This window comes from Bubalus bubalis, chromosome 11, assembly GCF_019923935.1.
Source record: "Bubalus bubalis isolate 160015118507 breed Murrah chromosome 11, NDDB_SH_1, whole genome shotgun sequence".
Classification (NCBI taxonomy): Eukaryota; Metazoa; Chordata; class Mammalia; order Artiodactyla; family Bovidae; genus Bubalus; species Bubalus bubalis.
The window spans coordinates 76,911,643-76,939,617 of NC_059167.1; the positions used below are offsets into that span (position 1 = coordinate 76,911,643).

General features: G+C 42.1%; 1 protein-coding gene and 6 non-coding genes across 7 annotated transcripts; all 7 read right to left on the minus strand.

The window, feature by feature from the left end:
* Positions 1 to 3,829: 3,829 nt before the first annotated feature.
* LOC102392478 (olfactory receptor 6S1) lies at positions 3,830 to 4,892 on the minus strand. Its single transcript, XM_006048393.3, has one exon. It carries the CDS (start codon positions 4,835 to 4,837, stop codon positions 3,830 to 3,832), a length of 1,008 nt encoding a protein of 335 aa, XP_006048455.3. The 5' UTR covers positions 4,838 to 4,892.
* An 11,878-nt stretch (positions 4,893 to 16,770) lies between these two features.
* Positions 16,771 to 16,860, minus strand: TRNAY-GUA. Its single transcript is given in 2 exon segments — positions 16,771 to 16,806; positions 16,824 to 16,860. It is a non-coding gene; the product is annotated as a tRNA-Tyr (tRNA).
* A 1,879-nt stretch (positions 16,861 to 18,739) lies between these two features.
* TRNAY-GUA lies at positions 18,740 to 18,829 on the minus strand. The gene is given in 2 exon segments: positions 18,740 to 18,775; positions 18,793 to 18,829. It is a non-coding gene; the product is annotated as a tRNA-Tyr (tRNA).
* A 2,684-nt stretch (positions 18,830 to 21,513) lies between these two features.
* Positions 21,514 to 21,603, minus strand: TRNAY-GUA. The gene is given in 2 exon segments: positions 21,514 to 21,549; positions 21,567 to 21,603. It is a non-coding gene; the product is annotated as a tRNA-Tyr (tRNA).
* Positions 21,604 to 22,180: 577 nt separating this feature from the next.
* On the minus strand, positions 22,181 to 22,270 carry TRNAY-GUA. Its single transcript is given in 2 exon segments — positions 22,181 to 22,216; positions 22,234 to 22,270. It is a non-coding gene; the product is annotated as a tRNA-Tyr (tRNA).
* Positions 22,271 to 25,458: 3,188 nt separating this feature from the next.
* On the minus strand, positions 25,459 to 25,540 carry TRNAL-AAG. Its single transcript has one exon. It is a non-coding gene; the product is annotated as a tRNA-Leu (tRNA).
* A 1,600-nt stretch (positions 25,541 to 27,140) lies between these two features.
* On the minus strand, positions 27,141 to 27,222 carry TRNAL-UAG. Its single transcript has one exon. It is a non-coding gene; the product is annotated as a tRNA-Leu (tRNA).
* Positions 27,223 to 27,975: the final 753 nt, after the last annotated feature.

Genomic DNA, 27,975 nt, shown 5'->3' on the forward strand with positions numbered 1-27,975 from the left:
GTAAATCTTTCTTCTTAGTATCTTGAGTGAGAAGGGGAGGACCTAGACAGTTCACACATTTAGCTTGGAGGTCTTGGGATAGCTTCACAATTATTTAATTGTCCACTCAAGGACAATCAGTGGGTCTTTTGCTGCCCTGCCCTGAAACCTGGGCAAAGGTATGTTGGGGTTGCCAAAAGTGCACTCCTTGACCTTGGTATGTTCTGACTCTTAAGGGTTTTTATGAAAGTGGCATCTGTGCCACTTTCCTTCCATTATCCTCCTTCCACCCTCCTTCCATTATCATGGTAAGAAGCAGAAGTACTGGCTACAATCAAGACAAGGAACCCTTCAGCACTTGAAAAAAGGCTCCAAGGAGCAAATTAAAGACTACCCAGATGGCTTGAGGCGGGAGATAAAGGAAAATTAGTTCTGAAAAGCAGAAATAGTTTAAGATGATCTTATGTGGGAGAGATGTGGGGATTTCTTATCTCAAATAAGATCTTTTGACCTTTGAGAAAATAATGTCCATTGGGAACCAGAAACAGAGCACGTGGCTAAAGATTCAGTGGGTACTTCTTTCTATAGTGGTGGAAACTGGGACCTTATCTTCTGGGCTCCACTTGAGAGGAGCAGCACCAGCTTCTACAGCTAAGAGTCTGAGTTCAGAGTTTATTTTACTGATGACACTTCCAACAAGTAATTTTGTTGCTTGTTGGGGTTGAGACCCACTATGTCATCCTCACTGCTTGGGGAATGTTAGGAGTCACAGAGAACATCTGGAACACTTGTCAAAGTCTTTACTGCTAAAATCTTTTCTGTATTGGCAGATCTTGAAATACTTCCTATAGCCGCAATGCATTTTTTTTTGTTTTTAAGATGGGGAACCCAAGGGAAATATCCATATGCAAAACTTCACAAAATCATGGTTTTCCTGGAATGAGGATCTTTAAGGAAGGTCTTGACTATGAATGTATAGCTACTGAACTCATCTGCTCCAAGGCCCACTCAGGAGCTCAGCCATAGACTCAGGGCCTGTACAATCTTAGAGCTGCTAAACTGTCTTCCTCACCTCCTATGGTACCTATAACTATGGTACTCCTATGCCAATATGGGCCTTTAATAAGCTATTGTCAACATGATCCCCTTTGAATTATACAAAAGTGTCCCCAGCAAATCACTATTGAGCATACTTATTTGACACTTTTTCATTCCTTATGTAATTTTTCCCTATAAGAAACAAAAAAGTAATGAGACTTTGCTATGTTCCAAATTATCAGGTACTTTTCTAGATGGCATGGAAACAAATTCAGATATGATCCAGTCTCTGTCTTTAAGAAGTTTGAAAAATAATGGGAAACAGGAGAAATGCTGCAGCTTATTATTGCAAAAAAAAAAAAAAAATTGTATCATTTAGGATTCAATCAAAGTGGAAGCACTGTAAGTAGTGATGAATAAGAGATTTATTATAATTCTGGGAACTGATGAAAAAGTTTATGTCAAGCTCTTGCTTCTATGACTAGTGTTGGGCCTGAATCTGTAACCCTGGGGGTGAACAGGTAAGGACAAATGGGGATTGTAGTGAGGGGAGAATGATTCAGACTTACACCATGAAATCCATAAAGACAAAATGAAATAAAAAGAGAAAACTGGGACCTACATCTGTCTCTCACTGTCTCCAACCTTGTTGATATGGGAGATCTGCAGGAGAAGCTGGCTCCCTTCATCATAGAACTACCCATTCACTTGGCCCAAGAGATGGAGGAGGAGATCCATTTGTGCTAGAGGAGTTGTGGGTCCAACAGAAGCCCATACCAATGAGTAAAAAAGCAGACTAGCAGAATAGCATCTCTGTTGCATCAAAAAGTGCAAGCTGCAACAAAGCCTGGCATTCTATGCCAATATTCAGAACACAGTGGTTGTTGTGTGTGACATTTCCACCTTCTAAATCTCACTACAAATTTCACCACATCCATATAGAAATTTAGATCCATATAGAAAGGAAAATTCCAGATAATGTAGTTCCAGCTTAGACAGACACAGTACAAAGTCAACTTTCTCGGGCACCTCCTAAGTACCAGGCTCTGTTCTATGTATTTGGAACACATTCTTATTTTTAGCTTCCTCTTATTTTGTGATCTCTGGGATTGACTTCCGGTTTTTATGCTCCATGAAATTAGGTAGCTTTTAAGGCAATATCTCTTCTGCCCTCTGGGTAACACTTCTAGATCATTCCAGAAGAATTCTTTTTCTCTCTCAAATTACTGCTTATTCTTATTCCTTCCACTCCTCTAGTTCTCAATCAGGAATCTTTCAGGATAGAAATATTTAGTGTGTGTGTTTGTGTATTACTAATAGAACCAGATAAAAGCATCACTATTTCTAGTGACCATGAAACTTTATGGCTATTTCTTTGCATATTAATGCTCAGTTTGCCAATTATGCAACATTATTTTGAGGTTGATGTGCTGTCCATACTTTGATATTTATTTTTTCTAAGCATTGTGTCTATGTATACAAATGCACTCCAACATGGAGTTAATTCCCATGTAGTGAATGATAGCTTCCAAAAACTTCTCTAACAAGAAAATACTTAACAGGGTAAATCAATTTTCATATGACCTCCAATGTTATTTTGTAAACCCCCTTATCATCCCCTATCTTTGAATTATTATTTGTCTCTTAGTCTTCCCCTTTAAGATCAAAGTTGCTTGAGATTAGGAACCATTGCTTATTCATCTTATCATATATAATAAAGACATATTATATATAATAACATACATTACTGTATCACAGTATCCAACAAAGATGCTTAAAAAACCTTTGTTGAATGATTGAATACATACATACATATATACATACATAAACATTTGTCCAAGATTCCAAGGTCACCACAAATAAGTACCCCATTTCCTTTCAAATATACAATGATGTAGATAAAATGTAACACAAAATCTGATTCTTGGTAGGTACAACAGTAGTTGATATTCTTAATTTTTTTATATTGAAGGTCCTCATTCCATCCCCATTTTACTAAAAATAAAAGAGGAATGAGGACAACAGATATTCAAATGTAATAAAAAGATGGACAAATGAAAGCAACATAATCCACTGATAAAATGAGTGAATATATCTTTAATTCACCTTTATAATACAGTGTAAATTAGAAAACCACATTAAATGCTACTATTCATAAGCTTTCTTTTTGATCTGCTTTTCCAAAGGCATCTGAAATTGCCATGAAGAAGAAAATAAGTCTCTTATTAAATTTGTTTTACCTCTTTTCCACCTAACAGTGAATGCAATTTTTTTCAGAAAGTCTGTACAAAAATATACAGTTAATCTATTTATTTCTATGATTACAGGACATTTTTCTTAAGATTCTTGATTTTCATAAATAATTTAAAGAATCTAATGAGAATTAGTTTTTAACTTTTGGTGACAATCATACATGAACTCTTTAGGAATTGAATTAAAGCTATATATCCTCTTCCCAGACAAGTGCATATAGGCTCAGATATATACATTTACATAATAATAGTGCTCATACACTTTCTGAAGCTCATTCTTAGATTCCCTGGTGACTATGGACCCATAGGTTAAGATTGCACAGGTTGGAGCTTCTTATAATGGTATTGATTGTGATAAATCAATAATAATGTGAATTTATATGAGATAGAATCAAGGAATTTTGCCTGAAAGAGAAGAAGGATGGATCTGATGCCTTTGTAGTTCTTTAGTGGTTCCAAAATTTGGTCATGGGGCGATATCCATGATGATGAGACAATGAGAAGATAACAAAGAAGACTTGGACTTAGGACATCCCTTAAGTGATGACGTCCCTTCACTTTCACCTCACTATTTTCTTGTTGAAACTCCTAGCAAGTGAAAGATGCCACCAAAATCCTGCTATTACCTTCTTAAACATGTCCTTCAAAGCTTGTTTTACTCGCTCATTACGTAAGGCATAGATGAATGGATTCAGCAGCGGTGTCACAAATGTTGTTACAACTGTCACTGCCCAGTTAGTATCCACAGAGCCACTCTGCGATGGCCGCACATATAGAAAAACAGCACTTCCATAGAAGAGGGTCACCACCATCAAGTGGGAGGTACAGGTAGAGAAAGCCTTCTGCCGGCCTGAAGCTGAGGGGATGCGCAGGACAGCCAGGATTATGTGACCATAGGACACTGCAGTAATCATCAGTGAGGTTATGATGACAAGAGAAGCTAAGACAAAGTCAGTTTCCTCCAACTCCTTGGTGTTGGTGCATGCCAGGCGGAGCAGAGGGCCACTGTCACAGAAAAATTGCTGCACCACAGCATCCTGTTCACAGAAAGGAAGCAAGGCCACAGCCACAGTGGGGCCAAGTACTGCAAGGAGTCCCCCGACCCAGCAGGCCAAGGCCACTCGGAAGCACACAGCCCCATTCATGAGCAAGGGGTAGTGCAGAGGATGACAGATGGCCAGGTAGCGATCCACTGACATGACAGCCAACAGTAGGAACTCAGAGGCCCCAAGAAAGAAGTAGAGATAGAACTGGGTAATACATGCAGCAAAGGAAATAGTGTTTTGCCTTGAGAGGAAATTGCTCAGCATCTTGGGAATAATGACAGAAGTGAGCAGAATCTCTAGGCAGGACAAGTTACCTAGAAAGAAGTACATGGGAGTCTGCAGGCGAGTATCAGCTCCTACCACCCCAACGATCAACACATTCCCTGTTAGAGTCAGCAGATAAATAAGAAGGAAGACAGAAAACAGTTCTGCTTTTGTGCTATTGAGATTTGGGAAACCCGCCATGATGAACTCGGTCACACCACTGCTCTGGTTTCCACCAGGGGCCATTATCTTTCCCATCTGTGCAACAGCATGAACACAGTCCTGGTGAGGATTCTCCAAACAATCCTAAAATTTATTTTATCATGATATGGCACACGAAGCTCCACTTCCTGTAGTCACAGATCCTGTTAATACTTGAAGAACCTAAATGTCCATCAAGAGACAAATGGATAAAGATGTGGCCCATATATACAATGGAATATTACTCAGTCACAAAGAAGAATGAAATAATACCATTTGCAGCAACACGGGTGGACCTAGAGATTGTCATACTGGTTAAGTAAACCAGACAGAGAAAGAGAAATATTGTATGCTATGACTTAAATGTGCAATCTAAAAAAAAACATGGGTATGATGAATGAATTATCTATAAAACAGAAATAGAGTTCCAGATGTAAAAAAAAAAAAAAAAACACTTATGGTTATGAAGGAGTAGGGGGAGAGATAAATTGGGAGATTGGGATTGACATATACACACTACTATATATAAAATAGATAACTAATAAGGACCTACTATATAGCACACGGAACTCTACTCAATACTCTGTAATGGCCTAAATGGGAAAAGAATCTAAAAGGAGTGGATATATGTATATGTATAACTGATTCAGTTTGCTGTACAGCTGAAACTAACACAACATTGTAAATCAACTATACTCCAATAAAATTTTTTAAAAAAGATTTGAAGGACCTGAGATCTTCATCTAATTGATTTTTAGAGCTGAGGAAGATTTCCTATAAATGGTAGCTGAAACTAAGGTGTGAAGATGACAGGAGGCTCCATCTTCACATCTACTATTCTAAAATCCCAAATGGTGCTATCACATTATTATAATAACAATATCCATTGAGCTGGACAAAAATTAAGAAAAATGATTTTGTGAAGAATGTGATTCCCATTCAACCAGAATCAGAACTTGAACCAGACTGCCTGGCTTTGAATCCCAGCATCTACAATTACTAGCCGAGTAGCCTTGGAAAAGTTACTTAACATCTCTGTGCAACTCAATTGTAAAATGCTGTAAGGAGCAAATGAATTCATAGTGCAGAGTTGCCAGCACTTAGCTAACAAACTATGTGATAGAGAAAGCTCTGGACTCTTAAGTTAGGGCACCAGAGTCTAGGTTTGTCTTGCCACTTCCCTTGGAAGACAGTCAATTAATCCAGCCTTGTTTGTCTTTCATCTGCTCAGCTGTAGAATGAGTCATAGGAATCTAGGCCATATTACCTTTTCATGGAGACTTTCTCCTGCAACCCAACGGTCGAACAGAACTCAGTTTGTCACGATGTGCTTGCCTATCTAAAGCAAGTTATATTTAAAAGGGAGAAGAGGGATAAACCACACTGATTCAATCAGTCAGTTATCTGCATATTTTAATTTACTGCCAACTTCAAGCCAAATATTCTGGGGACTGTTAAGATGAATTTCTCAAACTTTTTCAGTCCATAATACCAAGCTAAGTCTCTTCAAATGTGGACCCTATAAGATGACTTGCCAGAGACAAAATTATGAATTCCTGGTAATTTCTAATAAATTCAGAAATCAAGTCCTTACCAATTGATTCTCGTCATTCCAATTCTGAAGACTAACACCAATTATAAGAGCAAATCAATGATATTCTGAAATTTGTTTTTAAAGCCTCAGTTACTAGGAGAAAACTGATCACCATTAGCCATGCAAAGCATGAGAAATGACCTTAAGTCCTTGGTTCTCTGTCAGCCCTACAGTTCTCTAGCACACCCAGCAGTCTTTGTTAGCAATAAAGTTTGTGTGTTAAGTTGCTTCAGTCGAGTATGATTCTTTGTAACCCCATGGACACGACTCTTTGTGACCCCATGGACTAAAGCCTGCCAGGCTCCTCTGTCCACAAACTGGAGTAGATTGCCATTTCCTTCTCCAGGGTATCTTTCCGACCCAGGGATCAAACTCATATTTCTTACGTCTCCTGCATTGGCAGGCAGGTTCTTTACCACTAGTGCCACCTCTCTACTTACAATCTCTCACCTGTGACTCCCACCCAAGTAGCAAAACTTTTGTACGTTTTGTTTCAGATCAGATCAGATCAGTCGCTCAGTCGTGTCCGACTCTTTGCGACCCCATGAATCGCAGCACGCCAGGCCTCCCTGTCCATCACCAACTCCCAGAGTTCACTGAGACTCACGTCCATCGAGTCAGTGATGCCATCCAGCCATCTCATCCTCTGTCGTCCCCTTCTCCTCCTGCCCCCAATCCCTCCCAGCATCAGAGTCTTTTCCAATGAGTCAACTCTTCGCATGAGGTGGCCAAAGTACTGGAGTTTCAGCTTTAGCATCATTCCTTCCAAAGAAATCCCAGGGCTGATCTCCTTCAGAATGGACTGGTTGGATCTCCTTGCAGTCCAAGGGACTCTCAAGAGTCTTCTCCAACACCACGGTTCAAAAGCATCAATTCTTCGGCGCTCAGCTTTCTTCACAGTCCAACTCTCACATCCATACATGACCACTGGAAAAACCATAGCCTTGACTAGACGAAACTTTGTTGGCAAAGTAATGTCTCTGCTTTTGAATATGCTGTCTAGGTTGGTCATAACTTTCCTTCCAAGGAGTAAGCGTCTTTTAATTTCATGGCTGCAGTCACCATCTGCAGTGATTTTGGAGCCCAGAAAAATAAAGTCTGACACTGTTTCCACTGTTTCCCCATCTATTTCCCATGAAGTGATGGGACCAGATGCCATGATCTTCGTTTTCTGAATGTTGAGCTTTAAGCCAACTTTTTCACTCTCCACTTTCACTTTCATCAAGAGGCTTTTGAGTTCCTCTTCACTTTCTGCCATAAGGGTGGTGTCATCTGCATATCTGAGGTTATTGATATTTCTCTCGGCAGTCTTGATTCCAGCTTGTGTTTCTTCCAGTCCAGCGTTTCTCATGATGTACTCAGCATATAAGTTAAATAAACAGGGTGACAATATACATCCTTGACAAACTCCTTTTCCTATTTGGATCCAGTCTGTTGTTCCATGTCCAGTTCTAACTGTTGCTTCCTGACCTGCATACAAATTTCTCAAGAGGCAGATCAGGTGGTCTGGTATTCCCATCTCTTGAAGAATTTTCCACAGTTTATTGTGAACCACACAGTCAAAGGCTTTGGCATAGTCAATAAAGCAGAAATAGATGCTTTTCTGGAACTCTCTTGCTTTTTCCATGATCCAGCAGATGTTGGCAATTTGATCTCTGGTTCCTCTGCCTTTTCTAAAGCCAGCTTGACCATCAGGAAGTTCACGGTTCACATATTGCTGAAGCCTGGCTTGGAGAATTTTGAGCATTACTTTACTAGCGTGTGAGATGAGTGCAATCGTGCGGTAGTTTGAGCATTCTTTGGCATTGCCTTTCTTTGGGATTGGAATGAAAACTGACCTTTTCCAGTCCTGTGGCCACTGCTGAGTTTTCCAAATTTGCTGGCATATTGAGTGCAGCACTTTCACAGCATCATCTTTCAGGATTTGGAATAGCTCCACTGGAATTCCATCACCTCCACTAGCCTTGTTTGTAGTGATGCTTTCTAAGGCCCACTTGACTTCACATTCCAGGATGTCTGGCTCTAGGTCAGTGATCACACCATCATGATTATCTGGGTCGTGAAGCTCTTTTTTGTATAGTTCTTCTGTGTATTCTTGCCATCTCTTCTTAATATCTTCTGCTTCTGTTAGGTCCATACCATTTCTGAAAGCAATTCTGTGGTCTTTTCCCCTGGAGATTTCATTCAACATCTCATCTCCCTGTAGCCTCTATAGAAATTACCTTATTAGCAGTAAAACCATTCAGCTTTTGTTCTAGGTTGATTATGTCTCAGGTACTATGTTTGTCAATTTGAATGTAAGGCAATATTGTCACTACCCTCATGCAGCTCACTGCCTAATGAGAATGACAGAAAAGTTAAAATGTGTCACACATGAAGTGTCACAGGTAAGCCCAGGGGACTTGAGGGGGCACATGGGAAGGAATCCAAGCTGAGACTTAGACAGAAACTATTCTGGAGAAAGGTGATCCCTAAAATAAATACTAAAAATAAGTATAGATTTGATAGGAGAGACAGGAGGTTTTTAATGGAAAAGAGCAGTATGTGAGCCTAGTACGTTGCAGTTGAAGCACAAAAAATAAGTAATGGAGTGAAATGAAATAGGACTGTTCCCCTCAAAGAGGATTCTTTCTGGCTGTCTGAATATACTGAAACTAATTATCCCTTCAGCGAGAGAAGATGAGCCCCAAATCAAAATATAGAAGGGATTCTTCCTACCTGCCCCTAAAATTCTTTGATATCTCCATGAAGGTGAGGATCACCCTGCAAGAATTTTCTTTCCCTTTTTATGACTGAAATGTCCTGCTCCATCCTGGAGTCCTTCCCATGACTTCTACTATGAGGCTGACAATAGCCTGGCACACTTGGAGTTCCTGAGGATGGGCAAAGCACTTGGGAAAAGAGGTTGCAGGTGGATAATCTGCTTCTTCTTTTGTGCTTTCCTCCTGGGTATAATTCTTCAAAGCTTTTCTTCTGCCTTGTAAATAAAGGGGCTTTCTGATCCTAAGGAGGCCGCATCACATTGTCTCTTCTTATGGCCGTGGCCACATCAACCATTAGGGTCCACCCTCTCCTCCCTGTATTAAGAGTTTCTTCCACAATCTGATCACTGCCTTAGGTTTGAACAGGTACACTTCAAGTGAAATACATGATCTCATAATGCTCCAAGGTATGTCACTAAAAAAATAACATGGGGCTGGAAGGCAAGGGGTGGATATGGAGGGTTTAAACCACTCATCTATCTATGAAAACACTTCATGCACTTACCTATAGCTCCTTTTGTCTCTAATGGTTGAAAAATGTTCCATTTAAATCCAGACATTCACCTTTTTTGCTGGTGAGTTTTATGTACAAACTATCAGTTTTTCTGTTTGAGACCCTGTCCTCTCTGGCTCCTGGCATGAGCCTGAGTGCAGGGAAGGAGAAACTGAAGAAGTGGTTGATTTCTAACCAGTCCATCTATTGACAAGTAGGATCCTTCATGCAAAACTTGAGTTTCAGCACGGGAAGGAGAAAATGAAAGAAAAGTGAAATTGCTCAGTTGTGTCCGACTGTTTGTGACCCCATGGACTGTAACCTACCAGAGGAACCTGGTATGGGATTTTCCAGGCAGGAGTACTGGAGTGGATTGCCGTTTCCTTCTGCAGCAGGAAGGAGAGGTTAGGACAAATGGAGAAAGTAGCAATGACATATATACATGATCATGTGTAAAACAGATAATTAGCGGGAAGCTGTTATATAACATATGGAGCCCAGCATGGAATTCTGTGACAATCTATAAGGGTGGAATGGGTGGCAGAGGGAGGGGATATATATACATATACATATATATATATATATAATATATTACATATATTGTATATAATTATGACTAATTCACGTCAATGTACAGCAGAGACCACCATAACACTATAAAGCAATTATCCTCCAATAAAAAAAAACTTGAGCTTCCAGTGGTGATGCCCCAAAATTAGGATTTACTGAACCAAACATTAGGAGCCCGGCTAGCAGCAGTGCCTGCTAAAGAAAAGAGATCCAATTGCTAAGGAAATAAAGCCATAAGAAAGAAAGAAAATAATTCCTCAAAGACACAAGAGATTTGCAATTCAACAGAAGTTTCTCAGACCTCATGCTTGATGAAAAGGAGGCTGACCCTTAACAAGGGTTGAGTGGGAATGCTTCTGCTTTCATCTGTCACTCACTCCAAATCAGTAGCTGTGAAAGTACTGGGCAATACAGTGGAAATGAGAGAAAGAATGGAGTTTGACCAGCTGTGGAGGACCATAGCCAACATCCGTGTTTCTCCTGCACAGCACTCATGGGAAATATTTATATCCCAATAACAGAAGCATTGTGTTTTCTCCCTGAGGATTTACACTGATATTGAGAATCCCTCCCCTGGCTTTTGGGTTAGGAAGCAATAGTAGCCCCAGGGGTGGGATAAGATAAGAGAAGCTTCCCTCCATCATCCCTAGCTTTTACTGCTTCTCCCTGCCTTGGACCTTATCTTCTAGTAATAAATAACACACACACCTAAAACACTATTCAGAATTCTGAACCACTCTTCACATTTTTCTATCTGGGTCCATTTTATATCCTTGAATAAAGACTCGACTAACTCCTATTCATGTTCTAAAACTCAGTTGACTCTGACACATATCCGCTTCTTTTCTGAGAAGCTTAACCCCACCTCCTGCCCACTCTCCAACATGATCCATGGCTGGTTCTGCTAAACTAAGTCTCAATATCTAATTGGAACTCTACTTTCTTATTTGTGTCTCATGCCAGATTCTGAACTTGTAGGACAGGAATTATATTTTAGTATAATAACAAACACCAAACACAGTGCCCGGAACACATTAGGTGCTCAATAAATATGTGAATTAAAGTACTCTGACCCCTAGACTTGAGGAGCAGCTGGTATTGTGAGATGAAAACCAGTTAAGTCTTAAGCTGAGAGGAAGAAGAGTAGAGTTGTCTCTTTTTATCTGCATCAGAGTGGTTCCAGAACCCCCTGGGGATATCAAAAAAACTATGAGTGTTCAAGCTCCTTGATTAGAATGGAATAGTATTTGAATATAACCTGCACATATTTTCCATATAAAGTTGACTCTTGAAAAATGCAATGGGAGGGAGGTTTAGGAATGCCAATTCCTGTGTAGTTGAAAACCCACATACTGCTATTTCTGCCTCAAAAACAGAGGAATTCATAAATGACTTACCCAAGAGCAGAAACCTGAAACAGTTTGGTCAGAATCAGTACTCAAATCCTTTTGATTTCTTTTGATTCCACATATTGTGATCTTTAAGAGAAAAGAAACTTTCTCTCATAGCTACTTAATTTAAGGATATGTAAAATGAAAATGTAGGTACTGTATTTATTGGAAAAATTCACAAGTAAGTGGACTCGTTCAGTTCAGACCCATGTTGTTCAAGGGTAAGCTATACTTTAAATCATTTCTAGATTATTTATAATACCTAACACAATGTAATGCAGTAGGAAATGGCAACCCTCTCCAGTATTCTTGCCTGGAGAATTCCATGGATGGAGGAGCCTGGCGGGCTATAGTCCATGGGATTACAAGAAGTCAGACATGACTGAGTGGCTAACACACACACACACACACACAACACAATGTAAATCTATGTAAATAGTTGTTGGTATAGCAAATTTGTTTTGCATTTTGAAACTTTCTGGATTTTTTTTTCCTGATTATTTTAAATCCACGTTTGGTTGAGTTCCCAGATGCAGAACCCATGAATATGGAGGATTGGTTGTACAGAGGTCCCCCTGAGACTCAGTTTGACTGAATTCCATTCTTCTGGACATATTCTTTTTTAGAGAAAAGAAAATACCTAACTGGAAACATGAATGAGGCATGAGAAGTTTCATCACTTTAGACTCTGAGGAAATAGTGAGATCACAGACAGGTAGACCTGGTTGAAGGAAGTTGAACAAAACTAAACTAGAAACTGAGGCTCTTGTTTGTTGAGCTGCAAGGAAGATAAGTCGAAGTGAAGAGAGATGCATGAAGTCTGAGCGCTAGTAAAGCACACTTTAGCCATATATGCTTTTAACATTTAATTGAATTATGAAACTTAAGGCTCTAACTATAAAGTCAGGCATTTTTTAAAAAACCACATAGCCATCTGTCCAATTAACAATGATCTTGGTATTGTTATAATACTTTCAAACTGACTTATCATAGGAATATCCTAGTTTTTGCATGAAATAGTACATTCTACAAGAAAAGATATTTATTTTAAAAATATAAAACATACTCAAATGACTTAAAAATACAACAATGTATAGATTTTTAAAGTTCTAATCCTCCTCCTCCCCCGCATCCATCCGATATCCCTTCCCTAATTAACTATTTTCATTATTTTATTGCACAACTTTCTAGTGTTGTTTTGTGTATATGTAAGCAAATGTCAAAATGCTTAATTCTTTACCTATGACTTTCTTACTCTGTTCTGCACCTTATTACTCACTTTTAAGATACCCTAGAAAACTTTCCCTGGCATTATATGGAGAACAGAAGGAAAATATTTAAACTAAGGAGACTACTAGCTTGACAACTCTGTTGAATGATAGAATTTCAATATTCTCGAATTATACTTCTATTTTAATCATCTTTTAATATCACTTTGACTTTAGTTTTCCTCGTCAGTAAAATTCTTATTGTGGTAACTGTATAGAAAATAATTTATAGCAAAATGATATGATACTTGGGATTTGCTTCAAAATAAAATGAGTGGAGGTATAGATAAAATTAACATGGCCATGATTTGGTAATTCATGGAACTATGAGTTTGTTACACCATTATTCATTATACCATTTTCTCTATTTTTAGAATGTTTGAAATTTTTCATAATGAAAAAGCATCAGAAATATGTAGCAAAAATCAGGTATATATTTGAAGAAAACTCAAAGTTTTTAGAAATACAAAATGTCTGCAGTTAAAAATTAATGAATGTCAGAAATATTTCCCTAAAGATGGCAACTCAATTTCCACAAAATTGGCCAACCAACCACTGGGGAATGTCAGATACCATGTGGCCTACTCAGAGCCAAGAAATGTAAAACTATAATGAACTATCAACTCCAGGAGGAATTCAAGCTTCCCAGAAACAACTTGCTTTCTGACCCAAAAGTAGTAGAGGCAATATAGAAACACAAATATTCACACGGAATCACAGTTCAGAATGGGGAGATAGGATTAAAAGAAAATATTGAATACAGAAGATTGTCTTTTTCATTATGATAAAATTTCTTAAAATAAATAAAGATTGCTTTTCTCTCCCTTCTTCTTTCCCCTTTTCATATTTTAGAAGGGTAAGTAAATAACATAGGAAAACAAGATTGAGTTCCATTATCAAATTTTATATAAGAGGAACTTACAGGAGAAAAAATAGCACATATAATTGAATAAAAAGAACCAGAAATACAATACAAATCTAAAATATGAATAAGAGATTATTCCGTAGTCCTTAATTCATATATGTTAACTCATACCTATGTATAATCTGGCCTTGAGTATAATAACCACTGTGTGAAAAGAAGGATAAAACAGGACAAGCAACCTTAGAGAAAACAGGTACTTCAGGATTGGCTGAAGACTATCTTAAAGAACATAGAACTAAGAGACAAAATATATGAAAGAAATGTTAAATGACATAAAGACAGACAAATATCTATGAAACAGAATGGTGCAGAAATAGACCCACATATTTATGGCCACTTGATTTTCAATGAGAAAAGGAAATTCAGCGGAAAAAGTATAGTCTTTTCAACAAATATTGACAGAACAGTTGGAGATTCATATGATAAAATGGACTTTAATCTACATCTTAGACCATATATAAAAACTAAGTAAAAAAAGATTCATGGACTTAAATGTAAAACTAAAATAATTTTAATTTCTAAAAGTACAAAATAAGATATAACCTCTGTGACTTTGATTTAGGCAGATTTAATAGAAACTAAATCAAAAGCACAGTCCATAAAAGAAAAATTGATAAATTGAACTTCATCAAAATTACAAGTTTTCTTTCTCAAAAAAAATACTGTTAAGACAACACATAAAAAAGTTATAGGTTGGGGAAATTATATATATTAAAATCACATATCTAACAAAGGTAAAATAGTATCCAGCTATATTAAGAACTTGCAAAACTTGTTAATAAGAAAACATACCTCTAATTTTTTAAATGAAAAAAAGATTTGGACAGTCCTACAATGATAGTTGGAGACTTCAACACCCCAGTGTAAATAATGGAGAAAACAACTAGACAAAAGATAAGGAAATAGAAGACTTACTTCAACACAGTAAGCTAACCTAACAGTGCAGACCTGACAGACCACACAGAGAACATTCCACCCAGTGACAACAGAATACACCTCCCTCAGAAATACAGATGGAATATTCTCCAAGATAACCTTTGGGCCACGAAACTAGTCACAATAAAATTAAACTGTTGAAATTATACAAGTGTCTTTTCTGATCACCATGTAATGAAACTATAAATCAATAGCAGAAAGAACTTAAACCACACAATTTTGAGCAACAAACGCGTCAAATTAGCTAACACAAGAGAAATTAGAAAATACTTAGAGATCAGTGAAAACAAAGTCACAACATACCAAAACTTAAAGGATGCAGCAAAAGCAATGTTCAGAAAGAAATTTAGAGCTATAAATGCATTCATTAAAAAAAAAAATCTCAAATCAATAACCTAACCTTCAATCTTAAGGTTGAAAAAAATGTTTAAGAAAAGTTTTAAGAAAAAAAAAGAAGAGCAAACTAAACACAAACAAAGCAAGCAGATGGAAGGAATAATAAAGATTAGAGCAGTGATAATGAAAAATAATTTTAAAAAACCAAATCAACAAAACCAAAAGTTGGTTTTTGAAAAGATGAAAAAAAAAAAACTGACAAATCTTTAGCTTGACTGACAAAGGAAAAAACAAAAGAAAAAAAAAACCCACCAGATTACTGAAATCAGGAATTAAAGTGGAGATGTTACTACTGACCTTACAGAAATAAAAAATACTGTAAGAGAATACTATTAACACCTGTATGCCAACGAATTAGATAACCGAGATGAAATGGAAAAATTTCTAGAAACACACAAACTATCAAAACTCACTCAAAAGTTTCTTTGAAAAATGGAAATTCTGATAGTGAATAAAGAAATTAAATCAGTAATTGAAAACCTATCAAAGAAAAATTCAGGATCAGATGGCTTTATTGGTGAATTCTACCAAACATTTAAAGAAAAATTAACTCCAGTCCTTCTCAAACTCTTCCAAAAGGCAGAGGAGGGAATGCTTCAAAACTTGTTCTATGAGGCCAGTACTAGCCTCATATGAAATTTAGAGAAAAAAAAAAATAAGAAAAGAAAATGATACACCACTGTACCACATGAATGCAAATACAAAAATCCTCAACCAAATACCAGTAAACCTAATCCAGCAGCATAGTAAAAAAGATTATACACTAAAACCAATTGGGATATACCCCAAGAATGTAAAAGTGGTTCAACATATGAAAATGGATATGCCATGTTAACAAAATAGAGGGGGGAAAACACGATCATTCCAGTTGATAAAGAAAAAGCATTAGACAAACTTGATATCCTTTCCTGATGAGAATACTCAGCAAGCTAGGAATACAAGGGAACGTCTTCAATATGATTCAGGACACCTATGAAAAATCTGCAGCTAATATCAGTCTTAGTGGTGAAACATGGAAAACTTTCTCCCTAAATTCAGGAACAAGAGTGGACAACCACTTTCACCACTTCTAGTCAACATTGTACAGGAAGTTCTAGCTAAGGAATTCAGGCAAATAGAATGGAATGGAATAAAACAAAATGAAACAAAACAAAATGATATATAGTATATACCATACTATACAATATAATGCATCCAAATTGGAAAGGAAGAAATAAAACTCTCTCTGCTAGGAGATTTTATGATTTTTATATGTAGAAAATCCTATAGAATCCATCCGCCCTAAAAAACTATTGTAGCAAACGAATTCAGAAATGTGGGTATCAAAGACAGCGTTCTGCTAGGCAGAAGATGCAAAAGCAAAAGGGCTTGATGGTTGGGGGACCTTAAAGGGACCACTGCCCCTTTAAGGGGGAGCGATGGTTGAGGGACCAGGCGTTGTTGTTTTGCGATGAAAGCCGTGGACTTGAGAAGAAGCAAACGCGTTCCTTGGCGACAGTCCACAGGTCGCCGTGAGGGTGGCTCCAGAAGGGCTTTCCTGCCCCTTTTCTGTGAGAGTTCGAATACTAACCTGCTTTGGAAGGGTAAATTTGCGCAGCTGGGCTGCCGGAGGGTGGCGGCGGCTTTCACGACGGCGCAAAATCACCAGCTGCACTTCCTTCGAGCCGGAATCGAACCAGCGACCTAAGGATGTCTACATGCTTTGTATCTACAGTCCTCCGCTCTACCAGCTGAGCTATCGAAGGGCGCACACGCGTTCATGCTGTGTCCTTCCTTTTTGGAGAAATGTCAAAAGCCAAAAGGCTTTTTTTATTTTATTTTATTTTATTTTTAAACTTTACAGAATTGTATTAGTTTTGCCAAATATCAAAATGAATCCGTCACAGGTATACATGTGTTGCCCATCCTGAACCCTCCTCCCTCCTCCCTCCCCATACCATCCCTCTGGGTCGTCCCAGGGCACTAGCCCCACAAAAGGCTTTAAGAGGCTCCGGGTACAACATACTTTGCGTTGGCTGGAAGTCCCTTGGCAAAGAGCCGTGCACACGCCTGGGATCCTTGGTGGCCAGGCATCCCGGAGAAGCGATTTTCAGAATCTGAGCCCAGGCCGCCACTTGTTGACTCATTTTCTCTCCCTTGGGCTCTTTCTTCAGAGAGAACAGGACAGCAGCCCTCTGTGGCCAGAAAACTGGAAAGAGGGTGAGGAGAAGGGGGCGTTACTGAAACCCAAATGGATGCGTGGGTGAGGTGGGAGCCGGCTTGCGGAGGAAAGCAGAGGATCCTACCACCTAGGTAGAATCCGCTGAGGGGTCCTCGAGGAGTGTCTGAGCGTCGCCCCCAGCCCTTACCCAAACCCATATCTGCCCTCTGGTGCTGGGACGTCATCACCCCCTCCACTTAACCTCGACCTGACCCTGTTGCTACCACGAGCTGGGCTCACTTTTCCTCACGGTGAGGCTTCCTGGGAAGTGATGGGGAAAGGATGTCGGGCTAGGCGGGGAGACCACATCCTTAGGTACCCAGAAGCTTGGTCATGCTGCGGCCAGTCTGGGGACTTGGCTCCCCTTCTCTGCCCACAGTCCCGGATTCCTTTGGCAAGAGACGGCTGCTCCCTGATGTAGCTCCAGATTCTGTGGGCTTCCTGGACAGGCACAGGAGATGAAGGAAGGACCAAAGCACCCCGCTTGGACCTCTTGCCTCTGCTCCGCGTCTTTGACAAATGTTTAAGATCCCGTCTGGTGCGAGCCTGCCACCCCGACAGTGCTTGGTCACCCACCCAGCTCATGTCGCACGGAAGTATGGCAAGCCACACCCAAGTGTGGCTTCACCTGCAAGGACGAGGTCCATGTTCTCGAAGGTCTCCTACTGCTCGTTGTAAGTTCCCAGACAGGAGTGGGGTCACGTTGGGGTTCACTCTGGAGTGTCCAAGTCACCAGAGTCCACCTCCCAACTATGGGCACACTCTCATTCTGTTATATCCCCAAATATCAAAGCTAGTTCCCCCAAACCTGGTAACCTTCTCTCCCTCTCTGGAGAGTGAGGAAGAGAGAGAGCTAGAGAGAGAAAGAGAAAGTTAGAAAGAGAGAGATGGACAGAGAAACACAGAGACAATCGTTGGGCTAGACAGAAGAGAAAAGCTATGGACCATTCTAGGACTAGGCAGAGTAGGAAAGGGAAATTGAATGGGAGGATTTTCAAGAAGAATGCCTTGGTTGTCCCTGACCCATGTGATGGCAGGGGTGCTTGTCGGGCTCCAGGGCTTGTGGTGGGTAGCTCCTCTGTGGCCACTTATCTGTCACGGATCTGTCCATGTTGAGTAAGTGGTAGCGGCAGAGCGAGTGCAGCTTTCCCTGGGGAGAGATACATGAATAAAAGTTTAAAGGGTTTGGGAGGTTGAGGGGGTGGCTAACTAGCCTACTAAGGCAGGAGCAAAGGGGTGTTGTTAGGCTGAGGGGCATTTGTCCATGGATTTCAGGAAGGAGAGGTAGGTAATTGGCTTCAGAAGGGCTTTGTCCTGTGAAAATGGACGTGATCTACTGATGAAAGGGCCAAGGCCAATATACAGGGCAGAGGTAGAGGGCGCTAGCGGTCTTCGTGATGGATAAAAAATGAAACCCAAGCACTTCCTTCGAGCCGGAATCGAACCAGCGACCTAAGGATGTCCATATTCATGAACTCTACAGTCCTCCGCTCTACCAGCTGAGCTATCGAAGGGTGCACGACTACATTTTTCCACTGACAAGTACTGGGTCTTTCTTTTTGCAGAAATGAAGGCGGTCAAGAAAATGGAGCCTCACTGCTTCTTAAAGAGTAGCATGGGCCTCCATGGGTGCTCCTTCCCCCTTTCCATCTATCTCATCCTCGACCCCCATTCCTAGTTCTGTATCTCCTTTACGTGTTACTCACTCAAGAGAGGGGCCTCGGTGCCCATCTAGATCTAGTCTTACTTTTCCGTGCAGTGAGGCTTCCTGGGAAGTGATGCAGAAAGGATGTTGATGGGGCTAGCCCAGTCTGGGGCCTTGGTTCCCCTCCTTTGCCCACAGACCCGGATTCCTTTGGCAGAGGCGACTACTCCCTGAAGTAGCTCAAGATTCTGTGGGCTTCCTGGATAGGCACAGGAGACGAAGGGAGGAGCCAGAGCACCCTGCTGTCCGACTTGGACCTCTTGCCCTCACTTGGAGTCTTTGAAAAACCTTTCAGATCCTATCTGGTGTGGGCTCTCCACCCCAACAGTGCATGGTCACCCACCCAGCACAGGTAGAACAGAGGTAGCAAGCCACACCCAAGTCACCTGCCCTCCAATGCCTGTGTCACCACCCCTGATCTAAAGACCCACAGGTCTGCTCCTGTGAGGATGAGGGCCATGTCCACGGAGGTCCCCTACTGCTCACTGTGAGGCTCCAGATAGGAGAATTTGACTGTGCTGGGGCTCACCCTAGAGTATGCAAGTCATCACAGTCCATCTCCCAGCTATGGGTACTCCCCTGCCCCTGCTACATTCCCAAAACATCAAAGTTAGTTCCCCCAAACCTGAGAACCTCCAATTCCCATGGAGAGGGGGAGGGAGAGGAGGTAGGGGTGTCTGTGGACACATCCAATGAAAGCCCTAGAATCTCCTTTTGGTCCCTGCTCGCTGGTCTCTGCAGAAGGTGACATTTGAGGCTGGGGACTCTTTGTGGCCACAGAGCAATAAAACCTTTCTCCTGAAGGTCTCCTGTGGGACAGCAGTGGCACCACACCCATGGAGACACCACAGCCTTGGGCTCAGCCGCTTTTAGTCAGCAGTGGGACATGGGAAGACCTGGGGCAGCTCATCTGGAGAGGAAAATGTGTGGCAAAATGCAGTCTGAATGCAGAGGCAGAACCTGAACTGAAAAGGAGTTTGTGGGCTTAGGGGTCAGGGGAGGCCAGCAGCTGGGCCCCGGGACTGCAGAGAGTCAGAGGCCCATCACGGTTGTATGGACAGTTCTCTTTCCCATGCTTTCCAAACATATCTCCTACCTTCAGAAGTTTCCCTCCCACAGAGGGAAAAGATCAAGGGCCACACCTTGGCTTTCCTGTCTGCACCTAAAAGCCTTGACAACACTCCCCCAACCACCACCACCTCTTCAGCCTGGCTCAGTGGGGATGGATGGAGGTTGGTGGGAAGGCCCAGCCCATGTAGCCTTAGGGCCCAGCCCTTAAGTAAGCCAGCTGGTCAGAAAGCACAGACCAGTGGCCTGTGTAAGGAAGATAGTTGGTGTATCCCTCCAGATCACACATTCAGCCATCAAACCCTGGCCCCTTCTGCTCGCTGCCTTCAGCCACCATTATCTGCTCTCCCCTCCACCCCCACTTTTCCTACTCTCAGGGCTCTCTCAACTCTAAATCTTTCCTTTTGCTCACAAACTCTGCTCCTCTCTCTTTATCTCCCCCTCCCCTTGCAGTCAATCACCCTTGGTCTCTCTCTGTCTCTGTCTTTATCTCCATCTCTATTTCTATGCCTTCCATCAGAAGCAGCAGGGGAATCTGTGCACGTGTTTTTCCCACCATTGTACAGAGCAGGAGCAATCATTAGTCTTTCAGAAGGAACCCAAAGCTTCCTATAGCAACCAGAAAAGCTGTGAAATTTCAAGGAATTTGAAGTTTTCCCATGGCCTCAGCCTAGTTCTCTGACAGGAGACTTGAATCGGGCCTCTGAAGTTTTCATTATGACTTCAGGCCTTCTCCCCCATCCTGAGAGCCCTGGTGTCTTTTGCGGCTGCCAATGCCAGTGGCTCTCAATGCAGGTGTACAGTTGGCAGGGGCTTGGTAAATCTCAGAGTGGGCAGTCCTGTCCCACAGTATATAAAACGAATAGTGATGGAGGTTTTCTGTCTCCCTATGTCTATATATTTATGGATTATTCAAAAGAAACACAGAAAGAGAGAACAAATGTGAGAATGAGGGAGAAAGAGAAAGAGAGAGAGTCAGAGAGAAAGTTGGAGAAATGGACAAGGACACACAGAGATTGCAGTTGGGCTAGACAGAAGAGAGAAGCAAGGGACCACCCTAGGACTAGGCCGAGTAGGAAAGAGAAATTGAATGGGAGGATTTTCAAGAAGAACGCCTTCACTGCCCATGACCCATTCATGGCCCAGTGCTTGTCTGGCTCCAGGGCTTGCAGTGGGCAGGTACTGTGTGGCTGGGTCTATCCATGTTGAGTAAGTGGTAGTAGCTGAGCAGGTGCTGCTGTCCCTGGGGAGAGGTGGGTGAATAAAAGTTTAAAGGGCTTGGGGAAGGGGGGGCGGTCAACAGGGTGCCTTGTTGGGGCAGCCTCCTAAGGCAGGAGAAAAGGGGTGTTTGGGGCTGGGGGGCATATGTCAGTGGACACATTTCACTAGTGGCCCTCATGATGGGGCAAAAGTAACTAAGGCACTTCCTTTGAGCTAGAATCGAACCAGCGACCTAAGGATGTCCACATTTATCAGGTCTACAGTCCTCTGCTCTACCAGCTGAGCTATCAAAGGGTGCACATCTATGCTTTCCACTGACAAGCACTGGGTCCTTTGTTTCTGCAAAAATGAGAGGGGCTAAGGAACGGAAACCTCACTGCTCCTCAAAGGAGCACCCCTTCTAAGCGCCTCCTTCCATCCCACCCACTAGGAAACTGAGTGGGAGGATTTTCAAGAAGATTGCCTTGGTTTTCCATGAACTATGAGATGGCCCGTGTGCTTTTGGGCTCCAGGGCTTTCAGTGGGCACCTCCTGTGCGGACACGTGTTTGTCAGGAATCTGTCCACGTTGAGTAAAGTGGTAGTGGGAGAGGAGGCACTTGTCTCCCCAGGAAGACGTGCGTGAATAAAAGCTTAAAGGACTTGGGATGTTGAAGGAGTTGGGGCAGTCTACTCAGATTGCTTTTGGATGAAGGGCATGTGTCCTTGGATTTGGGGAAGGAACAAGTGACTCCTGAAGGGCTTTGTTGGCTTTGTCCAGTAAGAATGAAGATACTCTTGTAGTGCACGGGCAGGGGCCAATTTGCAGGGCAGAAGCACTAGGTGCCAGGAGGTGGTGGCATTTATGATGAGGCAAAAGCAAGTGAGGCACTTCCTTCGAGCCGGAGTCGAACCAGCGACCTAAGGATGTCCACATATAGTAGATCTACAGTCCTCCGCTCTACCAGCTGAGCTATCGAAGGGTGCACATGGGCTCATGCTGGGTCCTTCCTTTTTGCAGAAAGGACAGAGGCCAACACACTGGATGACCCTGGGTACATCAAGCCTCTGGTTAGTTGCAAGCTCTCTTGTCAAAGAGAGATGTACATGCCAGCTCCGTGGTTGTCAGGCATCCGAGGTGGCTATTTTCAGAATGTCTGAGCCTGGACAGTCACTCGTTGACTCATTTTCTCTCCCCTGCTCCTTTCTACACGGAGTGGTGGGATACCGGCCATCCTAGGTCCGAAAGCCTGTAAGAGGTGAGGATAAAGGGGGCGTCAGCCAAACGGAAGCGTGGGTTGGTTGGTGGCGGGCTTGCGGAGGAATAGAGAGCAGAAGAAAGCATCCTGCAGGGTCGATGAAGACTTTTTGAGGAGAATCACCGCCTCTAACCGCCTCTCCCCATCCCACTCAACTCCCGCCCCAGGTTCTGTACTCACCTCGCCTCAACATTCACTCCAGACCGGTACTGCGCTGCTCACCTAGACCTAGTCTGACTTTTTGCTCTCATGACGCTTCCTGGGAAGGGATGGAGAAAGTGACGTTCGGTTCCGCGGGGACGACCACGCCCGTCGGTACTCTTCTGCCCTGCCCGCTGAGGCCAATCTAGGGATTTGGATCTTCTTTTCTGCCCACAGACCCGAAATTTTTATCAGTAGCTGTTTCTCCAGCATCTATCTCCCACTTCCTGCACCCTCCAGTTCCCTTGCTTCAGCCCTCTTTATTTTCCCCACCACCTTCCTACTACCAGATGTATTTCTGATCCCTTTTTGATCCCTAAGTTCGTGCTTTTCTCTTAAACTTTCCCCCTTCTGATATAGCTGTATCTGTTTCTCATTTTCTTTCTGTCTCTCAGGGTGTCTAGCCCTCTTGGTCTGATTTTTCTCTGTAACTTCCCCCCCCCCCCCCCCACTGTTTTCTTCTTTGTTTCTATGTCTCTTTCTCTTGCTTTTTGTCTCTGTTTTTTTTTCCCCCTGTCTTTCTCTATTTCTATATCTCTATGTCAGAATTTGCAGTATATTTGTTTCTAATTCTCCAAGTTTCACCACTCATTACACTTTCAGATGAAACTAACACTTTCTGGGTGCAATGAGAGCAGCGTATAGGGTAACAGACATTTGTCTAAAATGCAGGCTGAGACAAGCCAGTGGGAAAATAAAGGAAGAGTTCCAAAAGTTCAGGATAGTTATCCAGGGTGTGTTTATAATTATGCATGCTCGGATTCTCTTGGACTTTTATTGCAAGTCTCTTTTACTCTCCAAGTTTGAAGAAATCTTTAACGGCAAACAAAAAAATTTTGCTAGGATGATGCCTGGATTTAATTATTAACAAAATGGTACAATGGTTCACCAAATGTAACAAAATGTATTATACCAATGCAATTTGTCATTAGAAGGGAAAATATTGGAAGAGGAGCAGTGAGAGCATATATATGAGAACTTTCTTTACATCGTGCTCAGTTTTCTTTTACATAAAACCACCTCCAAACAGAAAACAGTATTAATTGAAAAATTCATGAATTGATTTTGTCCATGTATATCCATTTACATGTATACAGCTACTAGAAAGAATGTTCTTGGGTAAGCAGTAAAGGATGGCTTCTAGGGTGCAGTTAGAGCGGATGATCTTAGCTAGTATCTTAGCTAGGTCATCCACAGTAACAGGAGGAATAAAAGTCCTCAGATGCCTGTAGATGGGTACCTTGTAGTATCGTGCATGCTGGCATTCTCCTGTGAATGCTTCTGTTTCCTCAGTGAAATAGAAAGCTGAAGAGTGAGAATGGATGCTGAGGTATTGCTATTTTAAAGACATTATAGAAGGAATGAAAGATAAACCTTTAAGAATGGTACAGTGAAGCGACTGAGAAAAATAGTAAGATTATTATGCAGATGCACTTGAGATCATTGTCATGAATTTAAATTGAGACCATTTGAACATTACTGGGTTTCTCTTCATTCTAGTTCAGCTCGGTGAGTGCAGGGGTGCAATGTTTATGTTAAACAAAGATTGCGATTTTGTTATGTGAGTTTTCTAAGCAAAAGAGGAACAATCATATGCAGACTCTTATATTGAGAATTCAGCCAGGAACTGGAAACTTCTTTTGATGTTTCTTTTAAGGACATGGGCCATCTTTGTTCCTTCACCACCTCCCAAAGGTGCTCTCTCCTTTGCTTAAGGGTGCTCTCTCCTGCAAAATGGGCCTCTCCAAAGACACTGAGAAAGGTGTAACATTTTAATTCAACCTGGATTGCAATGGACATCAAATTCCATCCATACACTCTCCTGGACCCCTGAAATGTGGGCAAAGATCCAAAGTTCACTGTACTCACAGTTCAAGAGGTGAAAATGTCCAACAGGCATTCAGATTCTGGGTTAAAACATTTTCGGACTTTTTGAAAGCAAGCTGTAGGGGCAGTGAGCTAATTTTCCAAGTTAGTTGTCCAAGATCCTTGATTCAAGTCTACAAGAATTTAAACACCTCCCTCCTCCGGTGGACATTGCCTTTTTGTTGAGTCACACTCCAGACAGTCTTCCTCAGACCCTCTCTGTTCTTCTCCCTTCCTGGTAGAGAAAGATGCAGAGTCTGCATCAGGAGACCAGAAATAGGGCTTGGGCATGGGGAGGCAGATGCGTATCCCAGAGCAAACAGACCAATGGAGAGCTGAGGACCTGAGGAACTGACTAAAGTCACCACTGTACTCTGACGACAGTATGGACCCAACGACTACGCCCTGCACTTTTGCCAAAAGAGTTGCCTCTTGAATTTCGGTTTTACACTGCCCGCGAAGCCTCTGTGAATTTCCCTCTGTGAAAATGTGGGGGGGGGGGGGGGGGGGGGAAGAGGGCGACACCACTCCCCCTTTCCCCTACCCTTTTATCAGTCCCTTGTGGAATGTGACAGCTTCCTCTTCCGGAGTTGCGTTTGCACCTAAAGCTTCCGTTTTAAGGTCTTAAAACTTGTTTCCGATGACCCCTATCCCCTTGGTGAAATTCATCTTTGAAGACTAATCAAAACGTCACTAATTAGCAAAACTTTCATGCCAGAAAACGGGTTTGACTAGTTTTAACTGAACCTCGCTCCCACACTCTCAGTCTCTCACCTCTAACCCAGTAGGTGCAATATTTGTCTCATTTTAGATCTCAGTCTTCTGCAACTGACAAAAACTATCCTTGGCAGCGGTGGGATTCGAACCCACGCCCCCGAAGAGACTGGAGCCTTAATCCAGCGCCTTAGACCGCTCGGCCACGCTACCAGATGCTGGACAAAAGTTCGCTACTCTTTCTGATAATACTTTTCTTTACATCTCAATTTTGCTTTGTACAAAGTGTTCTCGAAGTCCTAACTTTAAACGTCAAGAGCAAGGGGTTCAGGGCACAGCAGACACTTATCGCAAAAGTTTACTCGCCTCGTTGGCTCTGAATTTTTCATCTTCCACCCAGGAAGGGGAAGAATTTAGTGAATGATTAAATGGGTAATGAATGAATTAAATCTGTACCACACACTAGGCTGTGGGCCTTCTGCAGTGTTACTATGTTTTATTCCTTGCGGCTTCCTCAGTCTGCCAGAAATCTCTTACAAAGATAAACGAAGGCTGTTGCTAATTAAAGCTACGAAAATCTTATCTTCAAACGAACATGACATCCAATGGCATTTTTAGAGCAATTGCAAATGCTCCAGCGCCTATTTGGAATCTAACCAACAACCTAAAGATGCCAACAGAATTCTACAACTCCCCCTATTTCCACCAGCTGAGACATCCAAGAATGCACACATGTGGCTCTGCTGAATTATTTCTTTAGAAAAGAAGCTTTTTATATTTTTTCTCCAGAAAACAATCAGCTGACTGATTCATATGGAAAATTCATATGGAACTGTCCAAACTATCACTTGCCTGGAGAATTCCATGGACAGAGGAGCCTGGTGGGCTTCAGTCCATGGGGTCTCAAACAGACAGGACTAAGCAACTAACACTTTCACTTCACTTTCAGAAGCTGACTAGAGTAACAAGTCAGATGGACAAATTTATTGCTTGCCTTCAATAGTCCAGTCAGGACCATCTCCACCTACTAAAATGAACCAATGACTCCTCAAAGGCTTAGGGAAGAGGAGATGCCTGGATTCAAATCTGAGTGCAGTAGGTGCCAAACCATGCCCAATGCACCCTTTGGGAACCAAAAGTGGTGAACATTGGGCAGGAAAGGCACTGCCCTCTAGGGTCAGAAAGTGAGAGTGTTCCTTAAAGAGCTCACATTCTGACTTTGAACCCATCCTAGGACCCTATGTGCTAGGTAGGGTCAGAGTACTCTTCCTTGGGTGACTCAAGCCTTGGAATTAAATCACTTCCCTGAGCTGATGGGGCTTCCCTGGTGGCACAGATGGTAAACTGAGGAGCAATTGCCTCCCTTAATGATTCTCTTCCAGCTTAACCCATCTTCTTTATTGGCCTGACTTTACCATCCTTGTCTGGAAGGGAAGGAAAGAGAAAGGGTGAGTGAGGGAGGGGGTGCTGTTTAAGTGAGGAGAGCAGCAGATAAATAGAGATCATCCTGTAGGAAACAGTAGGGATCCCAGAGGCAGTCAGCAGCAGAAACTGCACAGGGACATTCTGCAACTGCCCGAAGTTTGCTGGCTTAGCAGCAAATGATGAGACCATCTGACTTCACTCCCTGCTCCCCTCGCTGGGGCAGCCCGTTGTGGGGCACGTGCACTTTCAAGGTAATTTCAAGGTTCTCCACCTCTCTGCTCTCAACTTGAAAAAGCCTCAGCTTAAATGCTTTCCCTTTGGCAAGTCCTTATCCGGTCCTGTAGTGAGGACGTGGGTCGTGAACATTCACCATCAAGAAACAAAACCTTGGCAGCGGTGGGATTCGAACCCACGCCTCCAGAGAGACTGGAGCCTAAATCCAGCGCCTTAGACCGCTCGGCCACGCTACCGTACCCACACCAGGTATTCCCCTACACTTGCTAGTTATACCTTTCTGCCTTTTTTTTTTTTTTTTTTTTTTTCAGCGTTGTCCTCTACTCTGTGACCCCAAATCTTGATTCTAGATATCACCAGAAGACACTAAGAAAGTTCTTCTGTGCTCTACTAGAACTCGAACCTGTATCCACCCAACCCAAATAGCTTTTCTCACTCTAGGAAGTAAAAGGGAAATAACTTCAAAGCCAAGTATCGCTCCGGAAGCGCAGCCCTTAGGGTGTGGAATGAAACAGCTTCCCGAAGGTGGGTCACATCAGCTTCTGCTTTGCGTCCAGTAAGTGCTCAAAAACTATTTGTTGATTGGACAAAAAGTGATTAGTATCCATATCGTTTGGGGATACTGGTGGTGGTGGAGTAAGAATGAGCAAAGCTGCCTTTCCCTGTCAGCTCCGCGTGCCTGGACTTCAATTTTTTGCTAAATTTTGAGTTCAATACTTTTCGATTCTGAAGCTAGGAGAGCAGTCTTGAGTCTCCAGGAGGCATGGATAGGGCGTGCGTTAAAGGATTAAAATAAACAAACAAACAAAAAACAAAACGAAACAAAACCATAGTTCCCTTTTGCTTTTAGTGGCCGAGAACCCAAAAAGCCGACGCCAATCAATGCCCGCTGCTTAGTGTCAGCCCAAGCAGAATCTTCCCAACTCAGCCTGTTGCAAGAGAAGGCTGTCTTTTAGGTTGGATCGGTTCCTGCTTCCAGGGAGCCTTCA

Coding starts and splice junctions, on each gene's coding strand:
- LOC102392478 (XM_006048393.3), bottom strand. CDS start 4,837: ATGGGAAAGATAATGGCCCCTGGTGGAAACCAGAGCAGTGGTGTGACC.